Genomic DNA, 19,277 nt, shown 5'->3' on the forward strand with positions numbered 1-19,277 from the left:
AAGAACTCTGCAAGGAGAAGTCCAATGTATTGGCAAAAGCAAGGACTACTTATACAGTGGCAGACAGGTCTCAGGATGCTGAGAACAGCTCTGCTCCCCAATAAAACTAGTAGGGTTAACCAGATGGTAGTCATCGACTGATGGAACTCCTCAGGATGTCACAAAGGGGACGTAGCATTGCCTTATCAGTTGGAGCCCTTGCTCTTCAACCTTCCCAAACGGGCTCAGGAAACAGGCACATAACAAGAAATGGCAGTTTCTGAGAAAAGGAATGTGAGAATCGATTATTCTTTCTTTAATCTGTAACTTCAGAGGTTTGATGTTGACTATACAGTTTCCATTACTTGTGAAATAAACTGCCAAATTTGGTCTATTTCCTTTAAAGCACCAATCAGCAGTTAGATGAAACAGTCTGTCTTTAAATGATTGGTCTAACGGTCTCTGTTGAATTAAAGTTTCTAATGTTTATGCGTGTTTTGTTTCGGAGGGCTCTTGCCGTTGAGGCCCTTTAGCTCTGGCCTTCGTTAAACACTCCCCTGCCCAGCAGCAGCTGTGTGGGTAGAAGTTCATCCACCTTTGGTTGCCGGTTCTCCGTACCTCACATGATGCAACCATCAGCAGAGTCCTCGTGCTTCTGTTTGTCAAACCAACGGTGAAAACAGGAGCCTGTTTTGAAAGACTGCAGAGAGTCTGAAAGACTGCAGAGATCATGTGATCAGGACTGAAACATGATCAGGAGAAGTTGGTATTCAAATAATTAATAATAATTATATAATGTGAAAATTATATATTTTCCCATTATTTATAGGCGCCTTTCAGAGCACCCAGGTGACTCTGAAATATAGAAAATATTTGACGTTAATGTGGTTTGAACTTTGCTATCATCACACAGGCCCCAACATCCCTCCACGTTTCCCAAATAGCCTTTAGCGAGGCCAGCACACAAAATGGTGTACATCTACTACGGGACACAACTCACAGCGTATCCCAGCTGGCACATGGAAGCCATGGCACCGCCGTACACGCACAGTTCACCACAGCCGGCTGCTAGGCCGTAGCGTTTAGCCTGGGGTCGTTGTGCTGAGGCGGCTGGATGGGTGAGAATGGGTTTAAAGGTGCTGAATGCCTTCTGCTGATCCAGAACATCCCCTGACCGGCCCCCTACTCTGACCTGCGGGCCTTTGTCTCACACAACAATGATGGACGCACAGCGTGGTGTGTATTGTTCAACCGGCCAATCAGAATACTACAAATATATACTCTCTCTCTTTCTCTCTCTCTTTTCTCCTGCCTCTATTTTTTGTGTGTGTGTGAGTGCCTCTACGGTGTGTGTGTGTGTGTGTGTGTGTGTGTGGTTATATGCATGTGTGTGTATGTCATGTGTGTATGCATGTGTGTGTGTGTGTGTGTATGCATGCGTATGTATGCATGCGTTCGTGCGTGTGTTTTGCGTGCCCGTGTGTCACGCCGACGCGGGGGCCGGGTAAACAAACGAAGGTCCCGTCACACACACACGTCTACTCCGTGACCCGTCGAATCCAGCGTCACTCCAGCCGTGATCCAATCCGAGCTCAGCTGTTTGGATTTATGCCAGGGCTTCCAGCCTCCTAAGACTTATTGGTACAACCTGGCCCGGGCCTTGTTTTTATTTTCCTTACACGTCGACACCTCAGCCGAGCCGAACATGCCCTACACGCCGTCCGGCTTTTTCTGCGACCGTCTGATCCGGGAGCGCGAGCGGCGCGACGGGGAGGGGTCCCTGGGCAAGCCGCTGCGCTTCAGCGGGCAGGACTTCGCCGCGCTCAAGCAGGAGTGCCTGCAGAAGAAGAGCCTGTTCGAGGACGACACCTTCCCCGCCACCGTGGAGTCCCTGGGCTACAAGGAGCTGGGGGCCAAGTCCAACAAGGTCAAGAACATCGTCTGGAAGAGGCCCAAGGTAGGTGGTCGCGGGAGGCCTGGGGAGGGGGGGGGGGTGGGCGGGGTGGGCTTCATGGGCTGTTTGGGGGACCTGGGGGTGAATGATGGTGGAGATGGTCCTGGGGACCGGGGGGGTGTATGATGCTGGAGCCCTGGGGGTTTATGATGATGGTGGATATGACCGTGGAGACTTGGGGGTTGATGATGGTGGGGTCCTGGGGTTGCATGATGAAGGGGACCTGGGGGTTGATGATGGTGGGGACCTGGGGTTGCATGATGAAGGGGACCTAGGGGTTGATGATGATGGTGGAAATGGCTGTGGAGCCCTGGGGGTAGATGATGAAGGGGATCTGGGGTTTTATGACGATCGTGGAGATGATCAGGTGTTTTTCGGCCATCTTGGGGTTGTACGATGGTGCTGCTGTTCAGGTGATGATTGATTAATTGAGTCTGGAGATCTGGAGATGATTGGTTCATTGATTTATGAATGAAGGGTCTTGTGAATAACTTGTGAGAATTGAAGACGATGTTGAAGGGGATGTTGAAGGTGATGCATGTGGGAGCTGGAGTACTCTTTTCCCTGTACACCAACTGATGGTACCTGCATGTGGAGTTGTTTTGCACTGATTAATGTTAAGATGTTCAAGAAGAAAGTCTGCTCTTCCTGTCCTTTGGGAGTCTGGCTGAGAGAGGTGGGGGACGACCAGAGGTTCTTGGTCAGAGCGGTCTCCTCAAGATCTCACTATTGATCAGAAAGGGGTCTTCTGATTTGACCCGTGTCAGAGGGAGATTAGACCATCTCCAAGAAAAAGATATGTCCATTTATGTAAAGATGGATGATGAAAAGATGGATGGACGAGCAGATGGACGGACAGAGAGACAGATGGACGGATGATGGATTGTAATTTCCCTTGGTTTCTGTCTCTTCAGGAAATCTGTGAGAACCCTGAGTTCATTGTGGGCGGAGCCAGCAGGACAGACATCTGCCAGGGAGACCTGGGTAAAACAACACCTGATAGCACAATACACTTTAACCACTTTCCCCCCTCCCCCCGTCCCTCACCCCCGGGTAAAATCTGGGTAAACCATCACCTGATAGCACCATACACTTTAACCACTTTCCCCTCACCCCTGGGTAAGGTCTTGGTAAACCATCACCTGATAGTAGCATTCACTTTAACCACTTTCCCCTGTCCCTCACCTCCGGGTAAGATCTGGGTAAACCATGGCAGCCTTAAACCACTCTCCCCTCCCTGTCCCTCCACCTCCGGGTCAGGGAACCGGCGAGGAACCGGCCCCTGGACACCGGGGACCCGATTTACACAAACAGCACCACAGCGACCACTGATGAGCTGATCGATTGGCTCAACCACCAATCAACCGCTCACACCGAGATCACATGACTGCAATAAGTCACAAGTACCATGAAGAAGTGTCGGATTGGGAAAGATGTACTACACCGAACCCGCACAACAAGCAGGGCATCACCTGATCGTACCGTACACTGTACAGAGGTACACTCCTCTCCCACAACAGCAGGCAAACATCCCATAATGTCCCCCCCTGCAGCAGCCTCCCAACATTATGCTAACTCTTCTGGAAGAGAATTCAACCTGCAGCATTTCTCATTGTTGTGGCGTTTGGGGGTCGCAAATAATGAGCAGCGGGTATGAACACAAAAGTCCCCCACCGCCGACCCCTGACCCCCCCCCCCCCCCCGCCCGCCTCCCCACATTGTTCCACACACCGTCACCTGACAATCAAACACACAGCTCAGCAGGCCCGCCCGAGATTAGCTGATAGAAGTCCTTGGAGGATAGGTGAGGGTTTGGAGGCTAGAGGGTTTAACTTGGATATGTTGAACATAATTCTAATCAGAGACCCCTTCAGTTTCCACTGTGCCTGACCACAGCAGTAGAGTCCTGATACACATCCCCCATAGAGGGAGCACAACCTTTACAATGTTAGGCCATAGAGTCCTTGGGCTTTGGGCTTTTTGAAGCATTAAGACACGTTTCTTAGATCGCTTGTTCCTTTTGTTTGGTTGAATCCTCACTCATTGAGGGAGGGATGGGAAATCGCAAGACACGACACGCTCAACTAATCCTAGGGGCCAAATAAGGGGGTCAGGATGTTGACCGTTCAATTGCAAGAAACGTGGGCTCAAAGTTAAAGGTTAAGGAACGCAGATGGATTAGGATTATATTTAAGATTCCGCCCATCTGGTCCTGTTGGGGAGGAGTCCTTAGTTGGGTCTAAGGTATGGGGGGGGGGGGGGGGGTCTAATGTGAGGGGTCCTAAGTAAAGTCTAAAGGTGAGAGGGGTTCTTAGGTGAGGGGTCTTAGTAGCGCCTAAGGTGAGGGGACTTGTACGGTCTAAGGGGAGGGGGGGGGGGGGGGTCTAAGGTGAGGGTTCCTAAATCCAATCTAAGGTGAGGGGTCCTGGTGGAGTCATAGCTGAGGGGTCCTATAGAGTCTGAGCTGAAGGTTCTCTCTCCAGGGGACTGCTGGCTGCTGGCAGCCATCGCCTGCCTCACGCTGTACGAGAAGCTGCTGTACCGCGTGGTTCCCCAGGAGCAGAGCTTCTCCGACGGATACGCCGGCGTCTTCCACTTCCAGGTCACCACAACACACACACACGCACACAAACGCACACAAACACAACCCACAAACACCGTTCAAGGCATCCGTGGATGCTATTGTGGAAGGGACTGAACCTCCATATAGGCTTAGGATATAGCCAAGGAGGCAGTTAATCAGCAGCGTTAGTAGAGTAGAGTTAGGTAAGATATCACAATTTGGCCAAATATGCAAATATGCTGTGAGGCTAATGATATGTGGTGGCTGTTGAAGAGCCACATCTACAGGAATTAGATAATTAATTCGTCATTAACTTTATAGAATTATTGTAGAGATTAATAACTAACCTTTTTTTTTTTTTTTTAAAGATGGAGGGTTCAAGGAGTGTGCTAGCATAATCCAGTCCCTCCAGAAAAATGCGGCGTTTTTTTGTGATTGTTGCGGCCAAAAATCCTTGATTATGCTGTACGTTTTCTTAAAAAATGCGATGAAATATGCGGCATATTTATGCAATTTTATGCAATGAAAATGCGGGAACTTGCAAAAAATGCGGCTTTTCGATGAAGTTCACATCGCGTAATTACACCACTTCATAACGTTCCCATGGCAACAGGGGGAAATTACTGCTCTTGTGTGAAGTAAACGCAACATTTTTCAACTTTCTGCTAAGATATATGTGACTTTTTTGCAACGAAAATGCGGGGATTATGAAATCATGCAAACCCGCATATTTTGCGGTGAGATCTACAATTTATGCGGTGAAAGTGCGGCATATTTGAAAAAAATGCGGCCCCCGCATGAATATGCAAACTTTAGCTGATTATGTGTTGAATTATGCGATCGCATAATCGCGTTTTTCTGGAGGGACTGATAATCAAACCATCAAAGGCAGGCATCGTTACTTATCACTATTTTGAATCGATGAAAAGCCGCCAACCTCACGACATGCTGTTGCTGTGGTTTGGGTACTCTTTAAAGGGCCCCTATTATGCCACCAGGTGTGATGTTGATTTGTCATCAACAGGCCCTTACTCTATAGTGACATCACAAGTGGGAGTGTCCACCAATATCTGTGATGGATAGATCAGCTTGCCAGTTGGTACGATCCAATGGGCAAACTGTACCCTTCATCTGGGAGGATTTCGCAACGGAGTGTAACGGCTTATCAACATCAGAACCAGGGGTGATTATAGGGACCCCTTTAAAGCTTAGCATTGCCCAGAGAGCATCCCCATCTCAAAGCCTTGTCTCTGACCACCTGCAGTTCTGGCGCTATGGCGACTGGGTGGATGTTGTCATTGACGACCGCATCCCCACCTTCAACAACCAGCTGGTGTTCACCAAGTCTGCCGAGAGGAATGAGTTCTGGAGCGCCCTTCTGGAGAAGGCCTACGCCAAGTACGTCCTCGTCGCTAACACACACATGCAAACCCTAACCCTAACACTGGAGGGCGCCACTGCCGAGTACCGTTCAACAGGGTATCACCGCGATTGCACAGATTCAGAGAATGTTTCGCAACAAACCAGGGATAATCTAACTGGATGAGAGGAAGACGTAGGACTAGGGGAGGCCGGCAGAAAATACTGTCCTCCACGACCGAATTGACAACCGGATGTTACGTTTCAGAACTAATGGGCGATCTTGGCAGTGAGAAGCTAAGAATTGTTGTGCAACACTGGAATTATATGATATTCTATCCAAATTCATGTGGGAAATAAAGAATGATCTAGTGTTTTTGACGGAATTGAGGGACGTTTGGGTGGGAATTCAACAGGAATTCAATAGAATATCAAGAGAAAGCAGCATTTTACAGCTACATGCATTGCTGAAAATCACATTAAATAAGACGCAAAATCATTGTAAATAAAACTGCAGAGAGTCCACTACAAATGTAGCAGTCAAGATGTCCTGGGCAGTGATGTTATTTTGATGTTAGCGTAATATAGATGCTAATGAGATGTATATGCTAATTTAGTGTCGATGCTACTGTGGTGTAGTTGCTAATGTGGTGTAAATACTAATGTAATGTAGATGCTAATTCGGTGTAGATGCTAATGTCATGTAGATGCTAATGTGGTAGAGATGCTAATATCACGTAGGAGCTAAATGTTGTGTAAATGCTAATGCCATGTAGATGCTAATGTCGTGTAGATGCTAATGCCATGTAGATGCTAATGTGATGTAGATGCTAATGTAATATACCATGTCTACGTCCTTCCCCCTCCTCGCTCCTCCTCCTCGAGGCTCCACGGCTCGTACGAGGCCCTGAAGGGAGGCAACACCACAGAGGCCATGGAGGACTTCACCGGGGGGGTGACCGAGTTCTACGAGATGAAGGAGGCCCCGAAGGAGCTCAACAAGATCATGAAGAAGGCCCTGGAGAGGGGCTCACTCATGGGCTGCTCCATCGATGTGAGTCACTTCCTGTCCAGGCTGGTTCCGTCTCTGTCACTTCCTGTTGAGTCCGGTTCCGTCCAGCGTTGGTTCTCTGAAAAGTCGCTAGAACCCGCTAGTTTACGCATCAACGTCAAATTCGACGTAACCACACCTAATTTGCATACGTTGTGCTGTTGGTTCTCTGAAAGAACTGCTAGAACTCACCGGTTTGCGTGATGACGACATTCGTGGCGTCATCGCCTTCGTCCTTTCCAGGCGAAGAAGAAGGAACTCATGGGAAACAAAAGCAGCAAGTGCAATTGATGGGATTGGGAAGGGGCGGGGACTGGAGATGAGGGAGAGGGAGAGGGAGAGGGAGAGGGCTGTCTGCAGCGCAGAGACGAGGGATAAAACAGAAAATAAGTCGCCAGTCGCACGAAAAGTCGCCAGAATTGCCACCAGTAGCTAGATAACCTTTAAGCCGCCAGAGATGGCCAAAAGTCACTAAATCGAGTGACAAAGCCGCCAAATTTGCAACACTGGTTCCGCTCCATCACTTCCTGTCGAGACTGGTTCCTTCGATGCAAGTAAATATCTTATTGAGTCTCCTTCTATGGATCTGAGTCAGAACATGTGGACCTCGAAACATTGTATTGGCTGGGTCCGATAGATGATGATGATTAACCCATGCGTGTGTGTGTGTGTGTGTGTGTGTGTTTGTGTGTGTGTAGTCCCTGGTCCCGGCCCGTTTTGAGACCCGGACCACCACTGGCCTGGTGAAGGGCCACGCCTACTCTGTGACCGCTGTGCAGGAGGTGAGGACCCCCCCCCCCCCCCCCACCCCCAACCATTCTCAGCATCTTACCTACAACTAAACAAAAGACGCTGACGAATTGAATACACATCATCTTATTACAAATCTAACGAAGAAATTTCCCCTCCTGGGGATCCATAAAGTTTTTTATCTTATCTTATTATTTTTAACGTCATATTGTCTTTAGCAGTTTATAAATCCGTTCATATCGTAAATTTCTACGCAACGACTGGGATGTCAACCGCCAACCGTGTGATGTCCCCCCCGACAGTGCAAGCACACCACGACCAAGGACTCCAAGGTGCGCCTGGTGCGCCTCAGGAACCCCTGGGGCCAGGTCGAGTGGACCGGCCCCTGGAGCGACAAGTAAGCCAAGGGGCGGGCCGCCGCCGCGCCCTCGTCTTCGCCCATCAGCCTCTTTTTGGGGCGGCACGTGGCTCTGGAGGTAGAGCTGGGTTGGCTGGTAACCGAGTGGTCGCTGGTTCGATCCCCGGCTACTCCTAGCGCCGAGTGCCGCGGTGTCCCTGAGCGAGGCACCTCACCCTAACGGCTCCCGACGAGCTGGCTGTCGCCCTGCGTGGCTGACTCCGCCGTCCGTGTGTGGATGTGTGAATGAATGAATGGGTGAATGTTAGGCAATATTGTAAAGTGCATTGAGTGGCCACTGGTTAGAAAAGCGCTGTATACATGCAGCCCATTTACCATTTAACGTTTACCAATTTTTTTTTGTGCCTTGGTGTGAAGTGCCAGTGAAGACTGACGCAAAGGTCCCTCAGCTCCCTGTTAATCCATGTTGGTGTCCTCTTCCCCGACTCCCATAGCTCCAAGGAGTGGACCTCCCTCTCCAAGGATGAGAAGGAGAAGCTCCAGCACCAGAATGCCGAGGACGGAGAGTTCTGGTGGGTCGTCCTTACAACACCTTTTCACCTCTCACTCTGCCCCTTCTCAGCTGGTCGTCTTTCATCCCGTCTCACTCTTTCTCGTCTCACTCTGCACCGTCTTACTCGGCCCATCTTTCTCTGCCCGTCGCACTCTGCCATGTCTCACTCTGTCCCGTCTCACTCTGCCCCGTCTCACTCTGCCCATCTTACTCTGCCCCGTCTCACTCTGCCCATCTTACTCTGCCCCGTCTCACTCTGCCCATCTTACTCTGCCCTGTCTCACTCTGCCCATCTTACTCTGCCCCGTCTCACTCTGCCCATCTTACTCTGCCCGTCTCACTCAGCCCCGTCTCACTCTGCCATGTCTCACTCTGCCCCGTCTCACTCTGCCCCATCTCACTCTGCCCGTCTCACTCGGCCATATGTCCTCTGTTCGTCTCACTTTATCCCTTCTCATTCAGCCCCGTCCCACTCTCGCCTGTCTCACTCTGACCCGTCTCACTCTCGCCTGTCTCACTCTGCCCCGTCTCACTCGGCCCTTCCAGGATGTCCTTCGAGGACTTCAAGAAGAACTTCACCAAGATCGAGATCTGCAACCTGACCCCTGACGCCCTGGAGGACGACAAGATCCACAAGTGGACCGTGTCGGTGAACGAGGGCCGCTGGGTGAGGGGCTGCTCCGCCGGGGGCTGCCGGAACTACCCAGGTACCCTCCTCCAGCGACCACGCCCCTGCACACCTGTCCAGTTACTGCTGATAATTAGTATAACCAGAGACTCTGTTTACATATGCTACAAATACCAACCTCCCATTACCACACCCATACACACCTGGACAATTCTGATGAGCATGGCTAACCCATTGTAACCCCATACGTACATAGGCATAGGCCTTCATTAACATGTGTTTCAGACCCCTGCCATCCACTGACAGTAGCAGAACCATCTCTGTCAATAACATTTACAAATGGGTAATGGCACAGCATTAGCATAGCATGGGTAGTTGGACATGAACCGACCACAGACCCTGCAACCACCCGGCCGGAGCGCCCGATACCGTATGTGTGCGCCGCTCAAAGAGTGACTGGCTGCTCCTCCGCCCAGACACCTTCTGGACCAACCCGCAGTACCGCCTGCGTCTGCTGGAGGAGGACGACGACCCCGAGGACAACGAGGTGGCCTGCTCCTTCGTGGTGTCCCTGATGCAGAAGAACCGCAGGAAGGAGCGCAAGATGGGCGCCAACCTCTTCACCATCGGCTTCGCCATCTACGAGGTGCTTGGTCCGGGTTGATTTATGTCAGGCTTTTTTTGACATAAGTCTGTCTTTTTGGGTCAGGCTTTTCGAAAAAGATTCCAGACGTACACACTTAGACGCACTAAGGCGGAGACTGTTTGCGTAAAACAAAACAACCACTTGTTGTGTGGAATGGTACTGATCCGATATGGCTACCCAATCACAGAATCTTCATTTACATTTACATTTAGGGCATTTAGCAGACGCTTTTATCCAAAGCGACGTACAATAAGGCAATTTGTCATAAGAAGGTGAAACAATATATCACTGTCGGTACAGTAAGGATGTTCATAGAAACAAGTGCCAAGCACCGACAATTGTTATGTTAACCCCCTTGCCCGTATGCAACAAGGATAGCTAGGATAAGATACTACACAATGTTAAGTACTACATACAACATGCAATAAGTGCGTACATTAAGTGCCAGGACGTACAACATACAATTTCGACCCTTCATGTCTCTGTAATGTGTACGGGTGGTTCCTCCCTGTAGGACTGACAACATTAACCTTGTGTTTTTCTGTCCACAGGTGCCAAAGGAGGTAAGGAAGGACACTTTAACTACGAATCCGAAGACTGCTGACTCACTAACCGCACGGTTTATTCATCTTTTACACATTTAATCTGTTGTGGTCTAATGTCCTTGGTGAACCGTTGAACCTCTGGCTCGCACTCGCTAACCCCTGCCAGATGCACGGCAACAAGCAGCACATGCAGAAGGACTTCTTCCTGGCAAACTCGTCCAAGGCCCGCTGCAAGTCCTACATCAACCTGCGCGAGGTGACCCAGCGCTTCCGCCTGAGCCCCGGGGAGTACGTCATCGTGCCCTCCACCTACGAGCCCCACCAGGAGGGCGAGTTCCTCCTGCGCGTCTTCTCCGAGAAGAGGAACACCTCAGAGTGAGTCCGGAGAGAGCGGCCTTAGAAATGCCGAGTTCTGGGTGGGTGTAGCCTAGCCACAAAGCAGTTTAGCCACAGATCTCAGCACAGCCTAGCCCCTGGGCTTAGACTAACCGAAGATCTTAACCTAGCCCCAAAGCCTAGCCTAGACATAGAGATTAGTTTAGCTAGAGAACTTAGCATAGCTACAGACCTTAGACTAGCCACAGAGCTCAGTCAGAGCTGAGCCTAGTTGAGGTGAAGTATGATAAGGAAATGATAAATTACCCAGGAAACAGTTACTGTACTGTAAGTCTGTGTTTAATAATCTTATTTATGTTGCTGATTTATTTGCAGGGCTGGGCATCATAGATTATCTTGCTGGTATGACACTGAAACCATTCTACAATAAACCATTTCAGGTCATAAACAGTTTTTATTTGACCTGAGGGTACATTGCCATGTGAAAATGAACCGAGCAAAATTCCTGAAGATGATTTCCTTAAGAAAATTCAGTTGAATTCATTCCAAATGATATGCTTCCTCTTATAAGCTTGCTCAAAGTAGGCGAATGTATTGCGAACCAAGGTACAACAATGATACCCAGCCCTGTTTTTTATGGTTAACTGTAATATTAGCCTTGAAATGACTTAGTTTTGCAGACGATATTTAGATTTTTGCATTGTACAGAATGTTTTATAAGTGTGTTGTGTGAGTTCCATTTGGGCATGGTTTATTGTTTATTTGGAGGGGATAGGGTTAGGGTAAGGGTTAGGGTTAGGGTTAACACTCAAGGGCAATCGATTTTAACGGCGATTTGATTTGTAGAGCTGGAAGAAACCGGCCACAGTTCGAAGCGGTTATGGAATCTTTTTTAGAGCAAGCGGCCACAGATTTTTGCACGCTCCGGTAAACATTCCCTTGCAGTTTACTCAGCACCAAACATCAGCCACACCTTTCCTGGACGGGGGACGAGAGGACTTCCAAGACCAGTCTGTAATCTGCTGGACCTGAACTGGCAAAATACTACGCAAATTAGCTCCGAGATCTCTCTCAAACTGAAGACGATTGTACGCTGTACACTCCCAGTCTGTCAACTAAATCCCAACTTGATCTTTTTTTTTTACTGGATAGCAAGTCTGTTTTGAACCTGCCCCGGCCACTAATCAAACCCCTAAATAGGAGGCTACATTCGATTTGAGAAAGTATTGGTATTGCCCCAAGTTGTCACAAGCCAATTCACATAATGACAAAATCATAATCTTCCCCTGATGCTGTATCTATTCACATCTAGTTATATGTTAACATTCCCCTCCATCACCAAGCCCTGATCCGATACAACATGAAATGAAGATCTTCTGCAGTCAAGAAGCAAATCCCCCAAAAATAATCTCTGAGGCCAGAACACAGGTGGTATCAGACTAACCCTTCTCTCCCCAGCACACAGACAGGCTAAGACTTAGCGCTCTCATTTAGCTTCCTTATTCCATAGTTCACAACTCATTCAATTTGGTCTAGCCCCCCCCCTCCCCCCCCCCCCCCCACACACACAAACACATAAATTCAACATTTAAAACCCAAGTTATGGTTGAACATCTGCACAACTCACTTGTTGATCGTATGTTGTTGTGATTGTTGTTGTTGTTGTTGTTGTTGATGATGTTGTTGTGATGAGACAGTGGGATAGGGTCATGGTCTTAATGCGTTGGTAGGCTTTGCCCTTGCTGCCGTGGTGACTGCTCTTCATTGGTTTCCAGGGAGATAGAGAACAGGATCGAAGCGGACCATCCAGTGGTAAGGGTTGACCCATTCATCCATTAACCTTGACCACCCACGAGCCCCATTTACCTAGCGGCCATCTTGGCTCCGTCTTGGTTCTAAACTTACGCTGGTTCGGGGACCTCAATTGCGAAATGGCCGCTAGGTGAATCTGCTCCATGCTAGAATAATCTTTTTGACCCTGTGCTGCTGATTGCTCAGATTGGTGCCAGGTGACGCCCCTCGAGCCAGCACCGCTACTGATCAAACCAATCATAAACAGCCATTATTGGGTTCTCTGCATTCTCCGTTTCATATGTTCTCTCGGTTTTATCTCTCTTCTCTTTCATCCCTAATTTATTTATGCTTCATCTCCAAATTATCTTGTTTCATCCCTTAAATATCTGTTTATCTCTATCTTGTTTAATCTTTCTTTTCTGTTTGTCTCATCCGTCACATCGATCTTCTCTTTTTCAACTCCTTCTGATTCATCTCTCATATTGCTTTCAATCTCTATCTCCTCTTTCATCTCTACCCTATCTCGGTTTCATCGCTATGTTCCCATGTTTTATCTATATCTTCTCTACTCTCATCTCTCGGTTTTATCTCTATCTTCTCTACCCTCTCATCTGTTTTGTTCTATATCTTCTCTAATCTCTCCGTTTCATCTCTTTCCTCTGTCATCTCCTATCTCTGTTTCATCTCTATATTCTCTACTCATGTTTCATCTCTATCTTCTCTGCTTTCATGGCGATCTTCTCTACTCCCATCTCTATCTTATCTACTATCTCATATCTGTTTCATCTCTATCCTCCTTCCTTTGTCTATGTTCTCCCCATCTCTCTGTTTCATCTCCTTCTCCTCTCCCCTTCCATCTCTCTCCATCTTCTCCTCATCTCCCTCTCCTCCAGCCGGCTCCTGCCTTGGCGGTGGGGGAAGAGAGCGAAGAGGACCAGAAATTCCGGACGATTTTTCAGGAGATAGCCGGAGACGTGAGTGAAGGCGTTCTATGTGTCTACGTGAGTCTCTGTATCCCGGTTTGCCTGAGTGTGGTTGTTGTTGTTAAACAACACAAGTGCTGGTAGTCTGATCTCCCTGCGTCTCCCAGGAGATGGAGATCACAGCCAACGAGCTGAAGAACCTGCTCAACAAAGTCGTCTCCAAGAGTAAGTCCACACCTTCTCGGACCTTAAACCTTTAAGGGTGTTCACTTAAATGACATCCAGTCAGAAGTGATCCCCTCTGATCATGGGAAGATAGAGGCAGCAAACTTAGCAAGAATACATTCAGTGAGACAATGGGTTAACAAGATTCTTATCGGGAAACTTTTGCATTTTGGGTAGCTCATACAAAGGTAACAAAGGTGAGTGGGAGTGAAGGGAGGAGGGTTTAGGATTGTCATGGCTGAAGTCAGCTATGGCAGCATATGCCAAGATAAACTGCAATACACTATGGGGGAAGTGGGTATGTCTGCAAGTCTGAGAATTTACACAAGAAAGAAGTCAGTCGAATGGCAGGGCCTTAGTATCAGACTTCTTGGCAATGTAAATGCCAACTAACTTCACACCTCTCAGAGAGAGGAAGGGAGGTATCTCTAGGTCCAAGGAGAATGTCTACAATTGATTTTAGTGTGACTTGTAATTAAAACAAGGTTAATATAATTGTATGTTATAGCTATGATTAATATTCCCGTGACACTCTCTCCGTCTCAGACCAGGAGCTGAACACGGAGGGCTTCAGTCTGGAGACGTGTCGGAGTATGATCGCCCTGATGGACGTATCCTTTACATGGAGAGCATCTGGTGCCTTATGCTTCACAACCTGCTCGCCCTACGCTGCCCACTAGAAACTCTCTCCAGAACGCACCTGAAAGTGTCCCCCACCTGTCTGCCCAGTTGGTACCTCGTTAAATGTCAAAGTGTGTGTGGCTGGTTGTATGGTTGGGAGCAATTGGTCCTCTCTTGTGACTTGGGCTACGTTTACATGATGACGGTCTGAACACAAGACGCAAAAGTGGCGTCGCGTCTTCACTTTTTATTCCGCGTTTCGACAAGCGTTTTCGGGAGGGAATCTGCGTGCATACGGTGACGCAAAAGTGAGTGGAATTCGATTGGTATGCATCTCAGGCGGCGAGATGGTGCTGTGATACACTATTACACAACACCGCCATGTCTGAGCGCATGCGTAGAATCTTCCTTCTCTTATCTGCGCCGCGTAAACCAAAACATAATTACAGATCCTTCTCTGTTCAGTAATGATATCTGTACATTTCGTGGAAAGACTCCTGTAAGTTTATTAGAGCTACCAGAGCAGCTTGACGGTCCGACGCATGGAAATAATCCAACATGTTTGTTTATTTCCCTGTACTGGGGCATGTATGTGACGTAAACGCGTACGCGACGTGAGCAGATCTGAGCAGAGTTTTGTGTCTTGGCAGTGTAGACGGAAATGCTACGGTGGAGAGTTTAAGATTTCCACTCTGGAGGGTGGTTTCAGATTTTTGTGTTTCTAAGCCCCAAAAACGCTGTCACCGGCTGAACGAAAGGCACTTCCGGTAAAATATTTTGTCGTTTTTACCCGCAAGCGTCCTCGTGTAAACGGGGCCTTGGTGTGTTTGTTTGTTAGTGTGTGTACCAGGTCCTCACAATGTAGTCCTCACAAGTGTCCCTGTATTTGTACGCAGTGTGGTCCTCACCCTTGACTTGGTGTGTTTGTAAGCAGTCTGTGAACATGGTCCTCACAATGTCACTTGTCTGCACTAGTGAGTGTCAGAATGGTCCTCAGAATCTGTGTATAGAGTGTGCGAAGCTGGTCCCAAGAGGCTCTGTTGTCTTAACTGACCACACCAGATGGACGGCACCGGTCGGCTAAACCTCCAGGAGTTCAGACACCTGTGGAACAAGGTCAAACAGTGGCAGGTTGGACCAACTCTTTTGTACTTTCCTATGTTTCAAAATCGGTCAAGTAAACTGTTTTTAATGACGTGTTACGTTTTGTGTTTGTGTTGAACAGCTAACTGCTACATTTTGCTACAGTTCACTCTGGTGTAAGGCATGTGTGTTTCTATGGAAGTGTTTCCGGTGTGTTCTAACTCCAGTCCTTCTCCCCAGGGGATCTTTAAGCACTACAGCGTGGAGCAGTCTGGGAGCATCAGCAGCTACGAGATGAGGAATGCCGTCAACGATGCCGGTAAACAACCCGCTGCTCCTCGCGGTTATAAAGAGTGTTTTGGTCAAATGTTAGCCAAAAATACTAGTATTGTGCCGTAGCTTTATCAGTCCGATCTGTGTCATCTCCCGTCACAGCGGACATTTATTTTCTAGTCAATTAAAGGGGTTATATCATGCGGATAGGTGTGAGTGAGCAACAGTTGCTACAGTCCTCTGGGTAGACTGATCTATCCAGCGTACATCTAGGTGGACACACCCAATTGTGATCTCACTAGGGCACAACCGGAAAGGCTGATTTTCAAACGGCATGTAAAGGCTAATCACACCTATCAGCATGATATCACCCCTTTAAACTTTGACGACTTTTCGCAGTCTGTGAATGCTCTGCTCAATGATTGGTTGCCCGCCTCAGCAGACTTTAACCCACCTGTGAACTGCTCGTGTGTTCTCGTCGGTGTACAGTCATGTGTTTTGTGTCCCGTCCAGGCTACCGTCTCAATAACCAGCTTTACGACATCATCACCATGCGCTACGCCAACGAGAGCATGAACATCGACTTCGACAGTTTCATCAGCTGCCTCGTGCGCCTGGAGGCAATGTTCAGTAAGTCAGCTGTCATCTAATGAATTATGTCTTCTGAATGGTTTCTAGTTATCTGATTATAATCTGGTTAGTTGAATTCTAATCTTATTTAATATAGTAATCTGAAAGTAATATAGTAATCTGAACGTAATCAAGCAATCTGAAAGTAATCTAGTAATATGAAAGTAACTAAGTAACCTGAATATAATCTAGTAACCTGAATGTGATATGAATGTAATCTAGTAACCTGAGTATCTAGAATTCTCAATAATCTGGTTATCTCAATGTAATTAGTTAATCTGAATGTATCCAACCTCTGGTAAAAGGCAGGGGGGTCCTCGATTGGCCACCCCGAGAGCCAACCCAACTACACGATACTGAGGACAGCTCAGACGTACTTAAATGGAATGGACTTTGACAGTTGAGAGGTTAAAATTAGCCACAGTTAGCCATTATCCGCTAGGACGATGGTCCTGGACTCTGCGCCCCTAAGGGTCATTTGTTCCAAGCCCTTGTTGTGAGTTGTGTGGTTTTGTCCCAGGAGCTTTCCAGGCCTTCGATCAGGACGGAGATGGATCCATCCGGCTCAGCGCTCTGGAGGTAAGGCCCACCTCCAACACTCCCCTCTCTCCTCAATGGCTGGAGATGCTCTTCAGCCATGTATGGCTTGTCCAATCAAATGTCTCCTCAACATGTCGCTAGCAAAATTAGTAAGGTCTTTAATTTAGACGCTAACCACAGTAGCTATACTGGGTGAGTAACACAACACTATCCTTTGAAAAGGGCCCTCATTTCACCGACAGGTGTGGTGTTGGTTCCGTCCACTGGTTGATCTATCCATCATACATCTATGCGGACGCACCCACCTGGGATGTCCCCGAAGGGGGGGATTCTGAAGTGGCTTGTAATGCTAAGCAACAATATAATTGGAAGTCAAATAGGGGCTTTTAAAAGGTGGCATATCATACCACCAGGTTTGAGTGTGATTAGCCGTTACATGCCGTTTAGAAAATCTGGCCACTTGTGATGTCAGAAGAGGCAGAAAACTGCTTGTAACGGCTAATCACACTCACTTACCTGGTCGTATTTCAACTAAGGTCCGAGAAGGAACGACAGTTGTGTTGTGTTTTAACTCCTGCTCTAGTTTAAGCCAGCTAATAGGGGACATACATTTATACGCAGCATAAACAGGATTTAAATTCGAGTCCTTTACAGGTGTTGAGTGATTCAATGTATTCTTAGCCTCCGTTGGCGGCTGGCTAGTTAGCTAGCTTGGCATCCACGGCTGGTCCGAGGGTTGCAGTTGGGCTGGCGATACTTGCGCGACTCACGTTGGCGGCGTGTTCACATCCCTTCTGTGTGCACAGTGGCTCCAGCTGACCATGTACGCCTAGGACGCCGCCAACGACCTCCATGTGACCCCCTGTTCCACGGGGGACCAGAAGGCCCGGCCCCTTACCTCAGTACCCCCGTTAGGTCCGACATCACTTCCTGTCTTTCCTCCCTGGGGCCTGAGCTGGCAACAACACCTACTACTACTACTACTACTACGACCACCTTCGTCATCGTCACTTCCCCGCCTCCCTCCTCTTCCTCTTGGCATCACTTCACACTGCATCAGTCTGCCTCAAGTCCTCTTCTGTGTTCCTCTCAGGCATTAAAACACAAACTCAAACCTCCGCCGTGACTCCTCGCTTCGCCAGTGACCGGTTAGCCGTCGCTGACAGGTCGTCGGCATGAATGTGGCGAACAGGTTGGACTTGAGATGTTCTGCGGGTGTTTCCATAAAAGCTTTGGTCAAATAAGTGTGTACTGCCTTTCAACAGTTTTTAACCCCCCCCTCACTCTGCGTTCCTTCTCAAGATTTCTTCCTTTCCAATGAAGGGAGTTTTTTTTCTTACCCTCTGGGGGGCAATCAGGGGGGTGTCATAAATATATGGCCTGTTAAGCCTTTTGAGATTGTACCCGTGATTAAGGGCTATACAAATAAAGTTGAATTGAATTGAACCCAATAAAGAACGACATGGTATTTGGACAATTGGAGTGCTCTGCTGGGTCAAAGTTTGTGTGTGGTTAAGGTAAGCTTGTGTACTACCTTGTATGGGTGTCTGTGGATAACATCAGTGGAAAATACCGAAAGAAATGCTCATTCACGCCGGGGGGTTTGTGATGTTGCAACATGTTGTTTTTTAATAACCTTTTTAGATTTGAAATCTGTTAAAAAATCTCTGTTACAAGGTCCCGACTTTGAGGGTGAGTCAAAGCGCGGGGAAGAAACAAGGGTGTGCCTGGTGCGGTCGGGGGGTGTGCTAGTGGCCTCCCGCAGGGCAGGTAAGGTGCATCCCTACAACGCTACAACCACAAGCCTAAGAACAAACTCCCTGGACTACACAGTGCGGAGCTGCCACGAAACAACGCGAGCGGAGAGCCCACTGCAAAGACACGGCCTGCGACCGAAAGCTTTGTGTGTGTTTTCAAAAACAAAACTCGAAAAATTAACTACAAAAAAGAAAACGCCTCGACGCTGCCCGCGGTTGGGGGCGGTCTGAAAATGGCGGTTGGTTACATTTTAGAGGGGTGAGGTATGGCATGGTAGATGAATCTTAAATCTGTCTTTCTAATCGCTTTTTCCTCTTTAATCACCTCCTTCAATCCATCCCTTCACCTCCACACGAATGCCTCCTTTAAGAAAATAATTAAAACTACAAAACCTTCACGCTGGGGAGGGGCGAGGAGTGGGGGGGGGGGGGGGAGACGGCTCCCGTGAATTCTGCTCGATGCTCCGTCATCGTGAAATAACACAGAGTTCAGTGAAGGAAACCACGTCAATATAAAATCACTCATTCAGAATCAAAGAAAATCACTCTTGTGCAAGAGCTTAAAAAATAACCGATACGCAATCAAACACACACACAAAAGGTAGGTAGAACGCACACCCGACACACATCTCCACATTCAAACACGGCAAACGTTTAACATTAAATTGGCATTTTTCCGTTCCAGGCTCAACAACGTCCCTTTACCATT

General features: G+C 48.2%; 1 protein-coding gene across 2 annotated transcripts; it reads left to right on the forward strand.

The window, feature by feature from the left end:
* The first annotated feature begins 1,684 nt into the window (after positions 1 to 1,684).
* On the forward strand, positions 1,685 to 17,871 carry capn3a (calpain 3a, (p94)). 2 transcript variants are annotated; one of them, XM_056590830.1, is made up of 21 exons: positions 1,685 to 1,936; positions 2,848 to 2,917; positions 4,417 to 4,535; positions 5,761 to 5,894; positions 6,741 to 6,909; positions 7,605 to 7,688; positions 7,959 to 8,053; positions 8,509 to 8,586; positions 9,114 to 9,274; positions 9,672 to 9,841; positions 10,393 to 10,404; positions 10,553 to 10,761; positions 12,498 to 12,534; positions 13,410 to 13,502; positions 13,607 to 13,664; positions 14,211 to 14,275; positions 15,348 to 15,416; positions 15,609 to 15,687; positions 16,155 to 16,271; positions 16,792 to 16,850; positions 17,618 to 17,871. In XM_056590830.1, the coding sequence occupies exons 1-21, from the start codon at positions 1,685 to 1,687 to the stop codon at positions 17,642 to 17,644; spliced, it is 2,157 nt and encodes a 718-aa protein (XP_056446805.1). In that variant the 3' UTR covers positions 17,645 to 17,871. The 2 variants fall into 2 exon arrangements, with proteins under 2 accessions (XP_056446805.1, XP_056446804.1); XM_056590829.1 differs by having other exon boundaries at positions 13,410 to 13,490.
* The last annotated feature ends 1,406 nt before the right edge of the window (positions 17,872 to 19,277 follow it).

The sequence above is a fragment of the Gadus chalcogrammus genome, chromosome 5 (assembly GCF_026213295.1).
Source record: "Gadus chalcogrammus isolate NIFS_2021 chromosome 5, NIFS_Gcha_1.0, whole genome shotgun sequence".
Lineage (NCBI taxonomy): Eukaryota > Metazoa > Chordata > Actinopteri > Gadiformes > Gadidae > Gadus > Gadus chalcogrammus.

Bases quoted from the DNA above. Each gene is read 5' to 3' on its own strand.
- capn3a (XM_056590830.1), top strand. From the start codon at position 1,685: ATGCCCTACACGCCGTCCGGCTTTTTCTGCGACCGTCTGATCCGGGAG. The intron at 1,937-2,847 runs GTAGGTGGTCGC...CTGTCTCTTCAG, and splicing joins TCGTCTGGAAGAGGCCCAAG to GAAATCTGTGAGAACCCTGA. The intron at 6,910-7,604 runs GTGAGTCACTTC...GTGTGTGTGTAG, and splicing joins TCATGGGCTGCTCCATCGAT to TCCCTGGTCCCGGCCCGTTT.